Source organism: Alexandromys fortis, unplaced genomic scaffold (genome assembly GCF_014885135.2).
Source record: "Alexandromys fortis isolate MF-2015 unplaced genomic scaffold, M_Fortis_MF-2015_v1.1 scaffold_314, whole genome shotgun sequence".
In the NCBI taxonomy this organism is placed as follows: domain Eukaryota; kingdom Metazoa; phylum Chordata; class Mammalia; order Rodentia; family Cricetidae; genus Alexandromys; species Alexandromys fortis.
Window position 1 is genome coordinate 245,671 of NW_026068248.1, and position 18,388 is coordinate 264,058.

At 38.5% G+C, this 18,388-nt stretch overlaps 1 protein-coding gene across 1 annotated transcript; it reads left to right on the plus strand.

Annotated features, from left to right (window-relative positions):
- The first annotated feature begins 15,719 nt into the window (after nt 1-15,719).
- LOC126494084 (olfactory receptor 11A1-like) lies at nt 15,720-16,679 on the plus strand. The gene has a single exon (XM_050131304.1). It carries the CDS (start codon nt 15,720-15,722, stop codon nt 16,677-16,679), a length of 960 nt encoding a protein of 319 aa, XP_049987261.1.
- Nucleotides 16,680-18,388: the final 1,709 nt, after the last annotated feature.

Genomic DNA, 18,388 nt, shown 5'->3' on the forward strand with positions numbered 1-18,388 from the left:
AATAGGTTTGAACTCTCTGACCTTAAGTCAAAATGGAACAGATCCAAAACTGTGGGCCCTCACATAAGGCAGAGTAGTTGACTTTCAATCTCAACAGAGAAGAGTTCTCCAATCCCCTGAGAAAACATGGTTCTGCTTTTGTTTTCAGCTGGGCTGACTCTAACTGACTTTCTTATGGATTCTATCTTTCCGTTCTTCTCTGCCTTTCTACTATGTCCCCAAAGTCATGTTCTAACGTTCCCAGGAAGAGTTTCTGTCTGAAATCCAAGGTGTTTTTATAAACTGCAATAACCACAAAGAGCCTGGATTCTGCCTTTCACTTTCATTAATTCATAGATGGTAGTGGATTTTCTGAGACAGCCCCTAAAGAGACATAAACACACACACACACACACACACACACACACAAACACACACACATAGGAAGGAAGATGCTTTGGTTATTAATCTTTTCTTTCTGTAGAACCAGTTACAAGTAACTTTTCTTTTTCTCTTCATTAAAGTATTATGTATAAGCAATTTTTAAGGTCTCTCCTATCTCAACAGTCTATTAGTTCTAAAGATGATTGCTCCAGTCCTCTTCAAAGTGAATTATCAGACACTAAGGAAAATGTGGGATTCATATCTCCTGTAAAATTTGGATAGGATGGCAGATGACATTTATTAAGTGTGCAATGAACAAGACACTCACTTATAGTGTACATTATTATTTCAATAACAATTCATAACTTGAAGAGATTGGTGATGTGAAGTGAACATATATATGAATTACTAAGTACAATGCCTCAGAGAAAACGCCTATTCAACAAGTTTCTCTGCCTCCTGCTTCAACAACTTTCCACCCAGCTTACTAACCTTTAAAAAGATAATAAAACAGCAGCTCAGTAGGATAAAGTAATTGCCGAGTCTTACCCAGGATTCCACATGACGTTCTGGGTATGGTGGATATAGCTCATTTCCCTCTGGATCTGGTACATTATAGGATGAACCAGTTTAGTGAGTTTAGCATCCTTCTAATCTTTGGCTCAGTTCATTATTGTGACCCAGAGACATTGTTTGTTAGGTGACTTCACAGAAATGTCAGATGTGGCATAGATTTCCCTATACGATGTTACAATTGGTCCCAGTCCCCATTAACAGTATATCTTTTGGGATAACCAACCACTAGGGTATTATTTGGGTTAACTGGCCTAGATTTCTTGTGACCCCTGACTTCCAGCTCTGTTCATTTTACATGGTACAGAGACAAGACAACGGACCACTTTCTAATAAAAAGAAAGGTAGATCTCTACAATCAGAATTTAGAAAAACATCTTTCTTTCTGAAAGAATATTTGGAACTAAATCAAGAGTGGAGGACATGGGAGTAGCTACAACCAGAAGTGAGAGTGATAAGTAGTCCTAAAAAAGGAAGTAGGCTGGGTATCGTCTGCTAACAGGTATGGTGTTTGCATAAGTAAATGGCATAAATGATTGTGGAGGCAACTTCCTGACTTGAAAATGATGTTATGAATCAAGTCCCTTTAGTGATTTCCTGTGCTTAACAGAAGGAATAGAAATGTGTTCAGCTATAGGATGCCTCATTTTGGTCTAGTACTAGCAATGTGCACAAAACAATGTTGAGTTTAGCATGCCATCAGTGTATGAGATGAAGCAGGTAGTTAAAAATACTGCAGGACAGAAGCTGTATTTGATGATCTCTTTTGGTCCTTTCCACCTCTAGGGTGACTTAAACTGTTAAATACGTGTGTGTGTGTGTGTGTGTGTGTGTGTGTCTGTGTGTGTCTTTCCCTCTGCATATCTTTTTCTATATCTAACCTTCTCTGAGACATCCATTCTTTCCTCCAGGTTATAGAGTATGTGTTTATCTACTGTTAACGAGGCCAATCCACCTAACAGAGCCCCAGTGCTGGGGACAAATCCATATAATACAAACAAGTAACATTGTATTTAGAAGGACATACTTTGTTTTCTGGAAGTGACATATTTTAGAAGAAATATAAGCTTTGAAAATAGAAAATGCAAATCTAGATTCATTCCCTAGCTTTATGATGCTGAGAGATTCAGCCCAGCCCCCTCTGTCCATCTGTAAAACTAGAGTAATCTTGGCTGCCTTTCCTTAGGACTGTTGTGAAGATTTACTGACGTAATTTATGAAAAGAATATAGTTCACTGACTGGCATAGAGTATTTACTGAAAGCGTAGTGAATGAATGAATGAATGAGTAAATATTGCTACATTCCTCCCTTCGTACGGTAAAAGGGTCTTGTAGAGGCTTTGTGGATGGTGAAGATGGGTCAGCGGAGACGGCATCTGCTTGTAGAAGCATGGGACATGAGCTCAAGTTCCCTAGAACCTATGAAAAGTTTGACACAGTAGTGTTCTTACTTGGAAATATGAGGAAAGCCAGGAAAATATCCAGAAACACATGAACTACCTAGTCTCGAGTTTATAATGACAGACAACAAAGACATTCTGTTTCAACAAAAAGATTGTCTCAAACAATGTGCAAGGCGAGGACTGACAACTGGGGCCCTTCAGTGATCCTCATTCATGCTTCTTGGTAAGTAAGGATCTTACACACATTAATGCATACACACACATACACATTTTACTATCCTTTATTAAATGAAAAACAATGGATGTAGGTTCAGTTAACTCCACCTCTCTGAGTCATTAAAATATTGCCTAGTCCTTAGTCTTCTCAGGTAAAATGTGTAGATGGCAAAGCCTAGTGTTCAAGAATGTTGTGAAGATTAAAGAAATAATCTCCAGGATAACACAGGCCTTGGAACATGGTCTGTGATCAGTACTGTTAATACTATTCCTCTACCTCCTGGTGGGTATGCCCCCATAAGTGGGCTAAATTAGTCTTCAGAAGAGTCAGGTGAACTATGTATTATTATCATAATGAGATGTTGTATGTGGAGACACCTAGTGCAATATGATGCAGATGGTCAATAAATGTTTGTTTCCCTTCTATTATTCTTCTTAATTAAGCTAATTATTATCCTGTCAACAACCATGCTTTTGCGTGAACTATGTGAATATTTTGAAGAACGAAGCACTAATCTGACATCTTTACTAATATAGAACGACAATTTGGACACCTAGCTCATAATCAAAATTATCTTGATTTTGATAATATGACAAGTTATAGTTGTAAAGTATTAAGCTAATTTCTACCTTAATGTTGTGAATGATGACTATATTAATTTGATAGTTCAAAGGTAATAACCACTGGAAAACATTTTCATGTCAACAATACTTTTGTTATTAATAGCATGCTTAGCATTTAAAATATTAAAATATTTAAAATTTTTGCTCATCATAAATGAAAGTTTGGAGTCTATGTTTGTAGAAAGAAAGTTTGGAGTCTATGTTGGTGGAGGCTAAGCTCCTCTGACCTTAACCTGGCCTAATACTTGTCTTTCCATCTTACCTTTTACCATGACTAATTTGTGTGCAGGAATCTTCAGAGTGAGTCAGAGTGTGGGATATATTTATAAAGCAAGATACGGATCTAAAATAAATCTGTCTTTACAATATGTTACTTAACTTTGTCTACCTTTGTTTCACCAACTGAAACATAAATATATAATCAATACTTACTTGATAGAATAATCTCTAAGATAAAATAATTTTTAAATAAGTCAATGTCCAAATACTTTATCACAAGGCTCACAAAGCAGGGAGTGTGCAGTAGATATCAACAGCTGCAATTGCTGTGACCACGGTCACCATCACCTCTTCCACTACAATGATAATGAGTTGACAGCCGCATTGAAGAATCATGCAAAAAGACTGCAGAATCATAAAAGAATTGTGTATAGACTCTCAGGAGAAATTCCAGATCCCCAAAAGGGGAACTGCCAAAGTTCTTTGTCTTATCCCCCAACTTAAAAAATCATTTCAAAAGATCCTTGTCAGTATCTCCTGAGTTGCTATGGAAATGTGTGAGGCACTAAGACTCTTTCAGAGTCTTATATCATAGAGCAACCACCCATATGTTTCGTTACCATGACCAAAGGGTCAACTGTAGAAAGTATAGAAAAAGGGGCCAAATGTAATTAGATTGTAGGAAAGCCTTTGAAAATTTGAATTGTGGAGGGTTTATCTCAGTTTTTTTTTCACTGCCAGACAGAGTATATTAGCATTCTTGTTTTGTTGAGCCTTGACTAATAGGAAATTTTCAACAACTTTTTTCTCTATCTTGAAATAAACCAGAGAGACTGTTATATAGAGAGATTTATCTAAGTAGCATGCATATTCAAGGAAGCAGGGAGAAGGGAATATATCTAAGTTGATTGAATTCTTTTTCTTTTGAAAAACTAATAATTTGTTTGGCTGCTCTGGAGACTAAATTAATTCAGGCAAATTTCCTGGAGAGCATGCTGATAGCTCAGGTGAGAATAATGAACCTGAGTGCAGTCTGGAAACTTCACATGAGTTACACATGAGGGTGTGCCCATGACCCGATTGAAGTTAAAAATTGGAGGCCGAGAAAGCCATAGAGACCTTCGTACAATGACCACTCAAACTGGAATGCTGAATTCCCCAGATAAATTATGTGCATGTAGAAACATTAATAGTCATGTATGGACCTTAAAATTCGAAATATCTTATTTGGCTTTTTGATTGTTTTTCAAGACAAGGTGTTTCTGTGGAACTCTGGCTGTCCTGGAACCAGCCCTTGAAGACCAAGCTGTCCCTGAACTCACAGAGATCCACCTGACTCTGCCTCCTGAGTGCTGGGATTATGGGCTGCACCACCACTGCACAGCATATTTTACTACTTTAGGTAGTTTACTTAGAAATTCCCTCCCTATCTACCTTCCTCCTCTCTCCTTCCATTGCTTCCTTTTTTTCCTTTCTTCTTCAATATTATCTTTCCTCAGGATATTTACTGAGTATGCAGAATGTCTCAGTATTAACTAACAATACAACCAGCCTAGACACTACTCTTCCTATCACAGGGTAGGCAATTTACAGCGTTACTGTTTCTCTACCCTATATATACAATGCCCTACTGCTTATATTTCTTAGTTTTCTTTAACATCAAGTATTTAATATTTTTGCAAAAGAAGCGATTTATTTTGAGACTGTAGAAGACCAAACTGACATACAAAGACAAATGGAACCGAGGCACCACTGACAGGGCCTTGCAGCTTGAACAGCTCAAGGACTCCCCTGCACTCTCTACTAACCAATATTGTGGAGAGGAAGTGAGGTGTGCTTAACTGAGACAAGGAAGCATAGAACAAGCAGCATCACAAAGGAAAAAATAACAAAATAAACAACAAGAACAAGAATAGAGAATAGACACAAACAAACTATTTCTTAATATGAGTGTGGAAATACACAGCAGTGTATTTTTTCTTTGACTTTGGAGAATATATTCTTTCCCACTGCATTTATTATTTTAATTTCTTTTTTGCATCTTTATTATTATTATTAATATTATTATTATTACAAATTTCACCTTCTCCCCTCCTCCTATTTCCGTCTCCCTCACCAAATTCCCCCTCTCCCTCTCTCTCCAGTCCAAAGAACAGTCAGGGTTCCCTGCCTTGTGGGAAGTCCAACGTCCTTCCCCCTCCATCCAGGTCTAGGAAGGTGAGCATCCAAACAGACTAGGCTCCCACAAAGCCAGTACATACAGTAGAATCAAAAACCAGTGCCATTGTCCTTGGCTTCTCAGTCAGCCATCATTGTCAGCCATGTTCAGAGAGTCCGGTTTGATCAGATGCTCCATCAGACCCAGTCCAGCTGGCCTTAGTGAGTTCTTATTAGATCAGCCCCGCCGTCACAATGGGTTTACGTACCCCTCGTAGTCCTGACTTCCTTGTTCATGTTCTCCCTCCTTCTGCTCCTCATTTGGACCTTGGGAGCTCAGGCCAGTGCTCCAATGTGGGTCTCTGTCTCTATCTCCATCCATCGCTGGATGAAGGTTCTATGGTGATGTGCAAGATATTCATCAGAGTGGCTACAGTATAGGGCCAGTTCAGGTGCCCTCTCCTCAGCTGCTCAAGGAACAAGCTGGGGACATCTCCTTGGACAACTGGGAACCCCTCTAGAGTCCAGTCTCTTGCCAACCCTAAAATGGCTCCCTTAATTAAGATATATACATCCCTGCTCCCATATCCACTCTTCCTCCATCCCAACCATCCCATTCCCCCAAGCTCTCCCCATCCTCCCCTTCTTCTCTCTCCTCATCTCCCCTTACCCCCACCCAACCCCCACTCCCAAGCTCTAAATTTTTGCCTGGCAATCTTGTCTACTTCCGATATCCAGGACGATAACTTTATGTTTTTCTTTGGGTTCACCTTCTTATTTAGCTTCTCGAGGATCATGAATTATAGGCTCAATCACCTTTATTTATGGCTAGAATCCTCTAATGAGTGAGTACATACCATATTCCTCTTTTTGGGTATGGGTTACCTCACTCAGGATACTGTTTTCTATTTCCATCCATTTGCATCCAAAATTCAAGATGTCATTGTTTTTTACCACTGAGTAGTACTCTAATGCGTACATATTCCACACTTTCTTTATCTATTTTTCCATTTAGGGGCATCTAGGTTGTTTCCAGGTTCTGGCTATTACAAATAATGCTGCTATGAACATAGTTGAACAAATGCTTTTATAGTATGATAGGGCATCTCTTGGGTATATTCCCAGAGTGGTATTGCTGGGTCCTGGGGGTAGGTTGATCACGAATTTCCTGAGAAACTGCCACACTGATTTCCTAAGTGTTTGCACAAGTTTGCATTCCCACCAGCAATAGATGAGTGTTCCCCTTACTCCACATCCTTTCCAGCCAAGGCTATCATAGGTGTTTTTGATTTTAGCCATTCTGATAGGTGTAAGATGGTATCTCAAAGATGTTTTGATTTGCATTTCCCTGATTGCTAAGGAGGTTGAGCATGACCTTAACTGTCTTTTGGCCATTTGAAAGTCTTCTGTTGAGAATTCTCTGTTCAGTTAAGTACCCCATTTTTTTAATTGGGTTAATTAGCATTTTAAAGTCTAGATTCTTGAGTTCTTTATATATTTTGGAGATCAGACCTTTGTCTGATGCAGGATTGGTGAAGATCTCCCAAAAGTAGGTTGCCTTTTTGTCTTAATGACAGGGTCCTTTGCTTTACAGAAGCTTCTCAGTTTTAGAAGGTCCCATTTATTCAATGTTGCCCTTATTGTCTGTGCTACTGGGATTATACATAGGAAGTGGTCTCCTGTGCCCATATGTTGTAGACTACTTCCCACTTTCTCTTCTATCAGGTTCACTGTGTTCAGATTGATATTAAGGTCTTTAATTCATTTGGACTTGAGTTTTGTGCATGGTGATCGATATGGATCTATTTTCATTCTTCTACAGGTTGACATATAGTTATGCCAGCACTATTTGTTGAAGATGCTTTCTTTCTTTCATTGTATACTTTTTAGCTCCTTTATCGAAAATCAGGTGCTCATAGGTTTGTGGGTTAAAATCCGGGTCTTCTATTCAATTCCATTGGTCAACTTCTCTGTTTTTATGCCAATACCAAGCTGTTTTCATTACTGTAGCTCTGTAATAGAGTTTGAAGTCAGGGATGGTAATGCCTCCAGAAGTTCCTTTATTGTATAAGATTGTTTTTGGCTATTCTGGGTCTTTTGTTTTTCCATATAAAGTTGATTATTGTTCTCTCAAGGTCTGTGAAGATTTTTGTGGTGATTTTAATGGGGATTGCATTGAATTTATAGATTGCCTTTGATAGAAATTCCATTTTTACTATGTTGATCCTACCTATCCAAGAGCACGGGAGGGCTTTCCATTTTCTGGTGTCCTCTTCAATTTCTTTAATGCCTTAAAGTTCTTGTCAAATAGATCTTTCACTTCCTTGGTTAGAGTTACCCCAAGATACTTTATGCTATTTGTGGTTATCATAAAAGGTGTAATTTCTCTGAATTTCCTCGTTGCTTCTCTATTCTTTGTGTATAGAAGGGCTACTGATTTTTTTCAGTTGATCCTGTAACCTGCAACTTCACTGAAGTTATTTATCAGCTGTAGGAGTTCTTTGGTAGAGGTTTGGGGGTCACTAATGTACACTATCATATCATCTGAAAATAACAAAAGTTTGACTTCTTCCTTTCCAATTTGAATCCCCTAGATCTCCTTATGTTGTCTTATTGCTATTGCTAGAACTTCAAAATCTATCTTGAAGAGATATGGTGACAGTGGACAGCCTTGTCTTGTTCCTGATACTACATTTAAAAAAAGTTTTTAATGAATTTAGAACTGCAACATTAGAACCTAATAAGTACATATGTGGTCCATCACCAGTTTGTCTAAAAGAGAAATTAGAATAAGTCTGTTTAATTTCCTCTAGCCTCAATCCTTGAGAGAGAGAGAGAGAGAGAGAGAGAGAGAGAGAGAGAGAGAGAGAGAGAGAAACATACATCAATTGCTGAAAGTGGCTCCCAAGGGTTTATTTTTAATTATTTATTCATTGTTATTTAGTATGCACTGGTGTTTTGCCTGCATGTGTGTCTGTGTGAGGATGTTTGATCCCATGTAACTGGTGTTACAGACAGTTGTGAGCTGCCATATTGGTGCTGGGAATTGAACTCAGGTACTCTGGAAGAGCATCAAGTGCTCTTAACCACTAAGCCATCTCTTCAGCTAAACCCTGAACGTTTATAGGAGAAGAGAAATAAAGCAAGATGCTCTGTCAATATGGACTGGATCATGAGGCTGGGTCCTGGCCATCATCAGGTATGCACTGTCCGGTGTGCACCATGGGGAGGGATGTGGGACCTCGGGCTCTCTTGCTTAAGGAATACAACATCTATGACAGATTTTCAGCCACTTATTCATGAGCACATCAAAAGGGTGTTAAGTGTTGACTGGCATGGGGAATACAAGAGCAAATCCAAACATTTCCTTTCACTTTTTCCGACTCAACAAACATGATTTCCATGAGTTAACAACCTCCAAAGGGGGCAATAGACATCAGTCACACAGACAATAATGTTGAGAACAGAGTATGAGGCCAATGCTGATGGAGTTTTTCACTCTATAAAAGTGCTTTTCAGCTGATTGGTATTTGGGGGTGAATAGGACCACATTAACTTCTTCAATGATTGCAAAGATTACATCCAGAAAAAGGCAGGTCTAAGTTTCAGGAAATCAGTGAACAGGCCATAAAAGTAGAATTGAAAGGGATTCTAATTTTGATTTGTTTCGAATAATTACAGCTTATCAAACCCAGAATAGGTCTTCTCTCTCAGGAAATGGTTTCTTACTGAACCTGTGGTTTTAGTTCAGTCCCCAGAATCCTAGTTGTTCTAACCATCACACAATGCCACGACAAGTGTACTTCCCACATAAAATAATAAATAAATGAAGACGAAATATTAACATTAATAACATGATTATTTTAATGTATTTTGTATAGTACTTTAAAATTACAATGATATCTCATTAAAGCCCCACCATTCATTTTGTACATTTGTTATAAAAGATAGCATTATTTTTATTTTAATGATCAAGAAACTGTATCTCAGATAGGTTAAGGATATCACTCAAGACCACACAGCTTCTAAAGGATCAATAAGAATGCAAAATCACTATCTGTACGTTGGTTTTTGGGAAGGACTTAAGGGAAGATCTCTTCCCTTGGTTCAAGGTGTAGATAAGTTGTTTCCTGACAAGAAAGGACCAAGTGGAGGGTCAGATTTCTAGGGAAATGGTTGACATTTACCAGTCTGGAACCCAGGGGAGTGCTATGTTCTGTAAACCAGTCTGGATGCATGTGAACCATTTTGTTGTCTGCCATTTCTATGTTAAGCTTGTGTTTCCTGACATCAGTATGAATGCAGGATCAAGCTGGTGAGTGACATCAAGGGTACCCTTCTTTCCATACTGCATTTCCACCATCTTGTCACTCTGTCCCTGTCTCTCTTCATGTCTTTATCTCTCTGTCTCTCTGTCTATCTCTGTCTCTATCTCTGTTTCTTTCTTTCCCTCTTTGTGTGTGGGTGTGTATATGTGTGTTTATGCTTGGATATGCATCTTAATTTTCATCCCTTGGCAACTGAACACACACTAATTTCACAACTTGCCATCAAAAACAAGAAATAAGACTAATTTGCTTGACTGATTTTTTAAATAGTCGTCCTGGCATGGGAGGATAACTTCTCTGTGATTGCAGATTCTGTGTGTGCACAGGCATGTGTGTGCATGCACACACATACACATGCAAACCTATAGCTCCATTTTAAAACTTCTTTTCTTTTGAATTTATTTTTCAAAGTTCTGCCTAATAATCATCGATTGTATCTAGAGGCCCACTCGCTAAAAGCAGGTTGAGTCATAAGCAGGTTGTACAAGTCCAGGAAACCTGCAGCGATGACTAAGAGAGTCATTATTTGATAAAAGGGGAAAAAATAGGTATTGGTTTGAAAGAAAGGCTGGGGGAGCATGAAGAACTTCTCGAACAGGGGAAAAAACACTTCGAAGCTAGCTGGCAGGATGAGTGGGGGCTGGAGAGAGGCAGTCTTGTGCAGCAAGACTTGTGCTGCGTTTTAATCACATCTCTATGTGACTGGGTTTTGTTCCTCTCTGGTTTTTTATCCATCAAGTAGGAAAAAACACAGAGGGGATTCAACAGTAACCTGGCTCTTTCAACTTTGTACCTTACTCTGCCCTGTCCCTGCACGTTTTTAAATAGATGCCTGGAAATTCTTCTCAGCGTGAGTTCAAATAGATGTATACTTTCTCTAACCTTGTAAATATTGGCAGTTTAAAATTAAACTCTTGCATCATTCTTTGAACATCTTCAGTGACTGCCAACGGGGTATGATCAGGGTTTAACACACAGAGTCACGTATTAAAATATAAACAGACAAATTCATAAGTCAAGTGTTTACTACCAACCTTTGACTTTATTTCTGGAATGTATATTCATGTCTACTTTACCTACAGCATTTTAACATATTTTTACACTTGAAAATTTTCTCTTGGTCATCCTATTGTAAGCCATAACAAAATATGCTTGTATAATATAAAAATGTTTTCAACAAATCGTGCTGTAGTCAGAAATTCCCAAAGTATTAAATAACCATGTAAGTAGCTGCTCCATTACTAAGTGGCAAAATATTAATTAGAACCTGAGACAACACCCCAGCTTCTATGTCTTATTTACTCTCTTCTGCTGTGCTCTGGAATCTCAGAGAGGAAAATGATGACAGTCTTACTCAAATTCAAGTGGCCGGATAGATAAACCTTTCTCTTTGGAAGAAGCAATGTGTAAAAAAAGAGACAAGAAAAAATAAAGCTAGAATAATTCCTCAACCAGAGTTACATTAATAGCAGACTGATTTTTCCAGAAACATCTGTATGAAAATTGGAAATTCTCCCTGTCTATATACCTGTAGGGCAAGGTGACTTTAAATTGACACCATTTATATTTTAGACTAGAAAATTAGGTGCTGTTGGCATTGTCCTGTGTGCATTGTAGATAACTGAGCAAGATACCTGGCCTCTATCCATAGATGCCAGTAGTGGGACCCCTTCAGGTCTTGACAACCAGAAATATAGGAAAATATTGCCCAACATTCTAGCCATATAAACCCAAGTTTGAATATTGGTTTCTTATCTAGCTTGTGAAGAATGTCAAAAGTCATATTTAATCAAGGATGGTATTTTAATCGTGTGAACAAAGGAAAATCTGGATAATTTGGTTTAATTTCCCTTTCTATGTAAGGGGGAAGTTGTTGAGTCCATGAAGAAAACCTTCTCAGAGCTATATGAACCTTTCTAAGCACTGAGTCTTAAATGAACCCAAATCTAGTGTGGATAAACTAGAAGTCATGTTATTTAATAATGTGAAAATGTTCTGCTGCCTATCACATCATTGGGTGATTCCACTATTATGTCATATCATAACGTATGCTTCCATAAACTAAGATGGTTACATTATACTATAATCTTATGGGACCACCGCCATATATGTAGACTCCTACCTGCTGACTGAGTTGTCATTATGAAGCACGCATGCACACACACACACACACACACACACACACACACACACAAAAAAAAACATTGGGCTATACCACAGATGGGAAACAAATGGAAAAGATGAAGTTACTAGCAATAGATATCATACTGTTTATAATCTTTTTACTTAGTGTTAACTATGATACTAAGTGTTTTGCAAGGCCTACTGCACTGACTAATCATACTAATCATACTATCTCTGGAGGTAGGTAAACTTACTTGTTTGTTAAGGTAAGATGCTATAACAAAGACCTCAGAATATTCAGTATCGAACAAAATAGAAACATGCTTATCTGCATGATAAGACTCCTAATTACGGGTCTCCATGCCAGACAGTAGAGCTCCCCTTTTGGGGAACATTCTAGCAGCTCCGAATCGCATTCTGTTCATATCTCATTGGTTTAACCCAACTGCAAAGATGACCATGGATTTCTGATAGGCAACTATGCCTATACTCAGCTACAAGAGGTCTAAGACCATTTTCAATTTCAAGGTTTCGTTTAAAAACTTCATGTGTGTGTGAGTCAGAGGAAAACTCCTGTTCTCTCCTTTTTATAACAGGTACCAGGATTTATCGCAAGTTGTCAGACTTAGAGGTCAGCACCTTTACCTGCTGAGCCATCTGGCCAGCCTGTAAATATTTTTTCAGTAGAACATAATCACCACCACCCTTCATTTTTTTTTTATTATCTATGCTGGTTCCTAAAGATCATAGCATTTAAAAAATACTTATGACAAATACTAAGGTTGGCTTTCAGATCTTTAAATGTTACTTTCCAGCCTTTAAGAAAAATAAAAAGTTTTGAAATCCATGTTCTAGAAAAGTAAAGGGAGACTTAGAGATATAAGAGGTCTGTGAGGCTTTCTAGTTAAAGGATGGGGACATAGAGGCACACTGAATATAACGAAGTGTTCCAGGTCCCATGTGGGGATATTCCTGAGATAGGAACATAGCTCTGTTTCACTCAAAAGACAAAGTCCTATTTATCTGATCATACTACCCTATCACATTATAAAGGAAATATTCATTCTGTATTCTCTCTGCTAGGCAATATTCTAAGAAAGGAGGATTCATTAATTAGTAAAAAAGAGGCATCCCTGCTTTCATGGATCATGGATTAGAAATGCAAATTATTAGAATTCAGTTTAATGTATTAATAGTATATGATGTGTGTGATAAGTGTTACAAGCCATCAACAAAATACGTTCAGGAAGAAGGGAAGGCGGCAGCAGAATTGGGTAAGGATTTATTGCTGAAAGAAATGGTTAATGGTGGCTTCTGTTTTGGAAAAAACAACCGTGGAGAATGAGAGTCAGCCAAAGCTTTTGAAGAGGAGGCAAGAGCCTGTGCTGAGAACATCCAGTGAAAACCCTGAGTTCCTCCTCAAAGAGGAGGTTGAATCAAAGGTCAGGAGCTGGACAAGAATGAGAGGCAAAAGAACAAAGAGAGCAGTGTGGGTGCCCACAGCTTGTGTGTGTTGGTGGTGGGGGAATTGGTACAGAATGGAGACGGAAGAAAACAGCTAAAAGGTACAAGAGCACTGCAGAGCGCTAGCCTTTTAACTCTTTCAGAGAAAAATTTTCTAAACTCCCTTTGCACAAAACCATAGAACACACATGCAGGTAGATACACACACACATGTAAATTACAGTAGGCCTTATGTTCAATTGTATGGTGGAAAGGTCATGCCCATTTGAGTCCCACAGAACTGCACATATCCCCTCTGCTACATGGTCATTTAATGATCTAGGAAAATTGTTAGTATTGTTCTGACATGATTTATTGAATATTTTCTAAATGGCAGGCCCTTTATATACATGATCTCATTAAAGCCTTACAGAGTTGCATAAGTTTACATTAACGGCATTTGAAAGTATATTGAGGTTAAATTGAGTGTTAAAATTAAGTAGTGATGGCTAGTAGTTAAGAAGTAATAAAAGAATATGCGAGATGGCTCAGTGGATTAGAGCACTTGCTGCTAGGCCCAATAACCTCCTTTTGATTCCTAGGACTCTCGTGGAAAAAGAAAGAACAGACTCACACAAATTGTCCCCTCATCTCCACACATGAACTATGGTACAACTTTATACACAATAAAAAATAAATTTAAATAAAAATGTAAAGTAGTAAAAGAACAAGCAATTTTTCTTCCGTGCATTTATATTACTTGTTAAATTTTAACTATGTAGTGATTAGTAATGATGGTGAATCTTTCCATGGGAATGCTTTCTCAATACTTTTCCCATGTAAACAAAAATATTTAATGCTTATTAAGTACTGTTATGTGTCAGACACTCCCCTAATAACATGTATTTCTCAAATAAAACAACCGAGGCTCAAGAGAGGTCAAGTAACTTGGCTGAAGTTAAACAGTCAGTACACTGAGAGGGTGAGATTGGGTCCAGACAGTGTTGCTTTGCAGGTGATGTGCTCAGCATTCTCCCAACACTGCCTTCTCAAGCAGACCAATACCAAAGTTGAAGAAATAGATTAGTTGCTGATACATATGGAAAGCCTGTTTATTTAGATCTGGTGACCTGATAGTCATTTTCTTCAAATGTCAGGCAAGTCCTATGGAGCAATATTCCAATTGACTGACATCTTAAACCCAAATTTGAAGTGAGAACAAAGATTATATATGTGCCTTTTCTCTTTGAATGTGTGATTGCACCAAAATGTATGTGTATTTGTAAGTGCATACATGCATGCATTTGTTTAGATATGTGTAATACGAATCTAAGTGGTGGTTTAAAATACCATCTTCTAGGTTTCCTTCCCAAGCCTAAATTCCAGCATTTTATTAGGCAATATTTAAAAATTAAAATCCTTGGATTTGGAAGTGAGTGTAATTGGGGTGCATTGTATGAAATTCCCAAATGACTAATAAAAATATTATATTAGGGAAAATAAAAATATTTGTTCTCCTTTAGGGTAAACACCTAGTTTGCCACAACATTCTCTCTCAAGCAACTGCATCAGGAATGGCATTTCCAAACAAAAATGGATGGTCCCACAGCAACGATGGAATGTTTCTCTGCAACAGGCATGGCGTATCACTCTTTATTTCATGCTTTATTTAAGAAGGCAGCAAATATGAACTGTTTTGATGGCCATCATTTCTTGGAATTGTCCATATCTAGCAAGTATTTTGCTTGTACATTTCTTTTGGGCATGCAACAGATTCTAATCACGGTCGGTCTCTATGTATCTCCTTTGAATGTGAATTTGAGAGTATCAACTTGATATTTTCGATTTACCGGCATTAACCTGCTCACAGTATAACGTTTTCCTCAGATTCTAATCATGGTTGGTCTCTATGTATCTCCTTTGAATGTGAATTTGAGAGTATCAACTTGCTATTTTAGATTTACTGGCATTAACCTGCTCACAGTATAATGTTTTCCTTTAGGGTGGGGACTAGATTTTTATTAGGTGGGTCTTACTCTTTGGATTCCTCATTCTTGGTTCATACTCTGCTCAGATGACAGATCAGTTAATTTCTAGAAACAGTTTCCAAAGACAAACTTAAGTGGTTCTGATAAGAACCAGAGTCAAAAAAACCAGCCCCATCAGTTCAAATCTCTAATCACAGATAGACTTGGATCACATAGTGAACCTCATCTGTAGAGTGATCTGACATACTGCTATGGAGAAACTAAGACTGTCTCAAGAACATATGCCTGCAGTGGGGCCAGGAAATACCACTATGGTGGTAACTGAGTTTTTTCTACTAGGGTTTGGAGACCTCAAGGAACTGAGCCCCTTGCTTTTCCTGGTATTTGGCATTGTCTATCTAGTCACAGTTTCTGGTAACCTTCTTCTTGTGGCACTGGTATGCACCCAACAAGGACTCCAGATTCCAATGTACTTCTTTCTAGCAAATCTTTCAAGCTTGGAGGTCTGTTATACATCCAACATTGTACCCCGGATGCTGGTGGACTTACTTCGGGAAGATAGGGCAATTTCCATGGTAGGTTGTATAACTCAGCTATATTTCTTCGGGGCCCTGGGAAGCACTGAGTGTTATCTTCTGGCAGTAATGTCTTATGATAGGTACTTGGCTGTCTGCTGGCCCTTGCACTATAGAACACTATTACACAGAACCCTAAGTCTGGGACTAGCAATTGGCTCATGGCTTTGTGGCTTCTCAGTGGCAGCTGCCTTCCAGGCTGCTATGCTATCTAGCTTGACTTTCTGTGGAGGCAATGAAGTTGACCATTTCTTCTGTGACTTGAAGCCTCTGCAGAAGCTCTCCTGCTCTGATCCCTACCTGGTTAACCTAGTCTGCATGAGTCTAACATCCTTGGTAACCCTGGTTCCTTTTGGACTAACTTTAGCCTCCTATTGGAAGATTCTTTCTGTGGTCTTACATATCCCTTCCATTGTTGGCAGGCAAAAGGCATTCTCCACTTGTTCTTCTCATCTAGTAGTTGTGACTTTGTTTTATGGAACTTTAATCTTGGTCTATGCTGTGCCCTTGGCTGCCCAGGTGCCAGCTCTCAATAAGACCTTCTCCTTGTTCTATACTGTTGTCACTCCGATGTGTAACCCCCTTATCTACAGCCTCAAGAACAAAGATGTCAAGGAGGCTGTGAGAAAATTAAGAATTCAATGGTATGATTTTAGCTTCACTTAAATGATCGAAGTGATAGCAATCTGAAACAAAACCAACCTTCCAATCACCAACGAAGTCTTAGTAAGGCTAGCATAATAGAATAGGTTATGATTATTGTAACTCCAAATATATGCTAGTTTAATAATGATTTTTTCTTAATATACTTGGAATAATCTAGTTTTCCTTGAGCATATTTACACCGCAATAGGGAATAAATACTTGCTAGTTCATAGGAAGGAATGTGTAGTGAGGCACATGATATGTAATTGATACACCCAATTTTGCCAAGAGCACAACGTAGGAGGTAAAAACGTTTTTTCTTATGTTTCATAACCATTCATTGATATGTAATGCTAAAACCAGTTAATATGTATAATTAGTAAGTGTTAATAAAATTCAAAAGGGATAATCCATATTTTGGTTCTATTGTGGTTATAATGATGTTTTTATATATTTTTATTCTTCGAAAATTTAGTGTGTGTGCATGCTGAATATTGTCCATTTATACCCTATATGTCTGTCTCATCCCCTTTCTTTTTTCTGCTGAAGTGCTTCTTCCCAACAAGCCCCCTATTATTTATTTATTTACTTATTTATTTATTGCCCACTGGGTTTAATTATATTTGCTTACTTGCAAAAGTATGAATGGAGAAATGTTTGTTGGCAGCTTATCAATGGCTGTACCACTGAAGAAAATGACACCCCTGTTGATACATCTGGCCAGATGGGTCGGTATTGTAGCATAGAATGTTCAGAGCTGCATGAGACCATTGATGACATGCCAGTTATGGGGATAAGCAACTGCTTTCTGACTGGATATGAGGCCCATTCCACCGGATGAATTTTATATCTGGCACAGTAAACCAGGCAAAAAGTTCATGACTGGGAAAATCCTAGGTTCTGGAGAGGCCTATTGTTACCCAAATAATAATGCTGTGAAAGGGTCTTCAAAATATGTATCTTTTTATTATTTTATTTTATTATTTAAAAAAAATACCAATCCAAATTCCCACTACCTCGTCTCCTCCCACTTCCCTCCCACTCCCTCCACACACCCTCCCTTCATGCCCCTCCAATCTTAAGAGAGGGCAAGGCACCCTGCCCTATATCTGTAGATTTGCGTTGCTTCCAACGTTGATTGGAGAAAGTTGTTTTTGAAGTGGGTAGTGGTTAATACAGAGCCACATTCCTGTTTATAGGAGCTAAGAAACTGGGAGTAGTCAGCCATAGATGGGACATCTGTTTCACCCCCCACCAAGGCTTAGGGAACAAACAGAAGAGTGGGAAGAAAGAACTTAAGAGCTGGCTAATGAAGAGGAGAGCTAAGAAATGCGGACTTTGGTCACGGCACAAGTGCTGCACATATCAATTTACAATATTTGTGCTTACCTACACAAAATCTGCATACTATCAAGCCCTTCAAAATATCAGCACGAATTTGGCAGGAGATCCCAAGGCTCCATCCTTGGTAGAGAAGCTATTGACAGTGGATGGTTATTAAAGTAGGAAGGGTCACTTTTTTTGGACACATGACTGCTAGTAGATTGCCCATGCCTCAGGAGGTGCCCCCTCCCCATACACATAAAGACAACAGAGGGTTAACTGAATGCAGAGGGTTATCAATTAAAAAAAAAGGAATGACAGCTGGGAGGGAGAAGGGATGGAGAGAACTAGGTAGCATTGTTGGGGGAAGGTAGGGATAAATGACTATGATCCAAATGCCTTCTATA

Coding starts and splice junctions, on each gene's coding strand:
- LOC126494084 (XM_050131304.1), top strand. CDS start 15,720: ATGCCTGCAGTGGGGCCAGGAAATACCACTATGGTGGTAACTGAGTTT.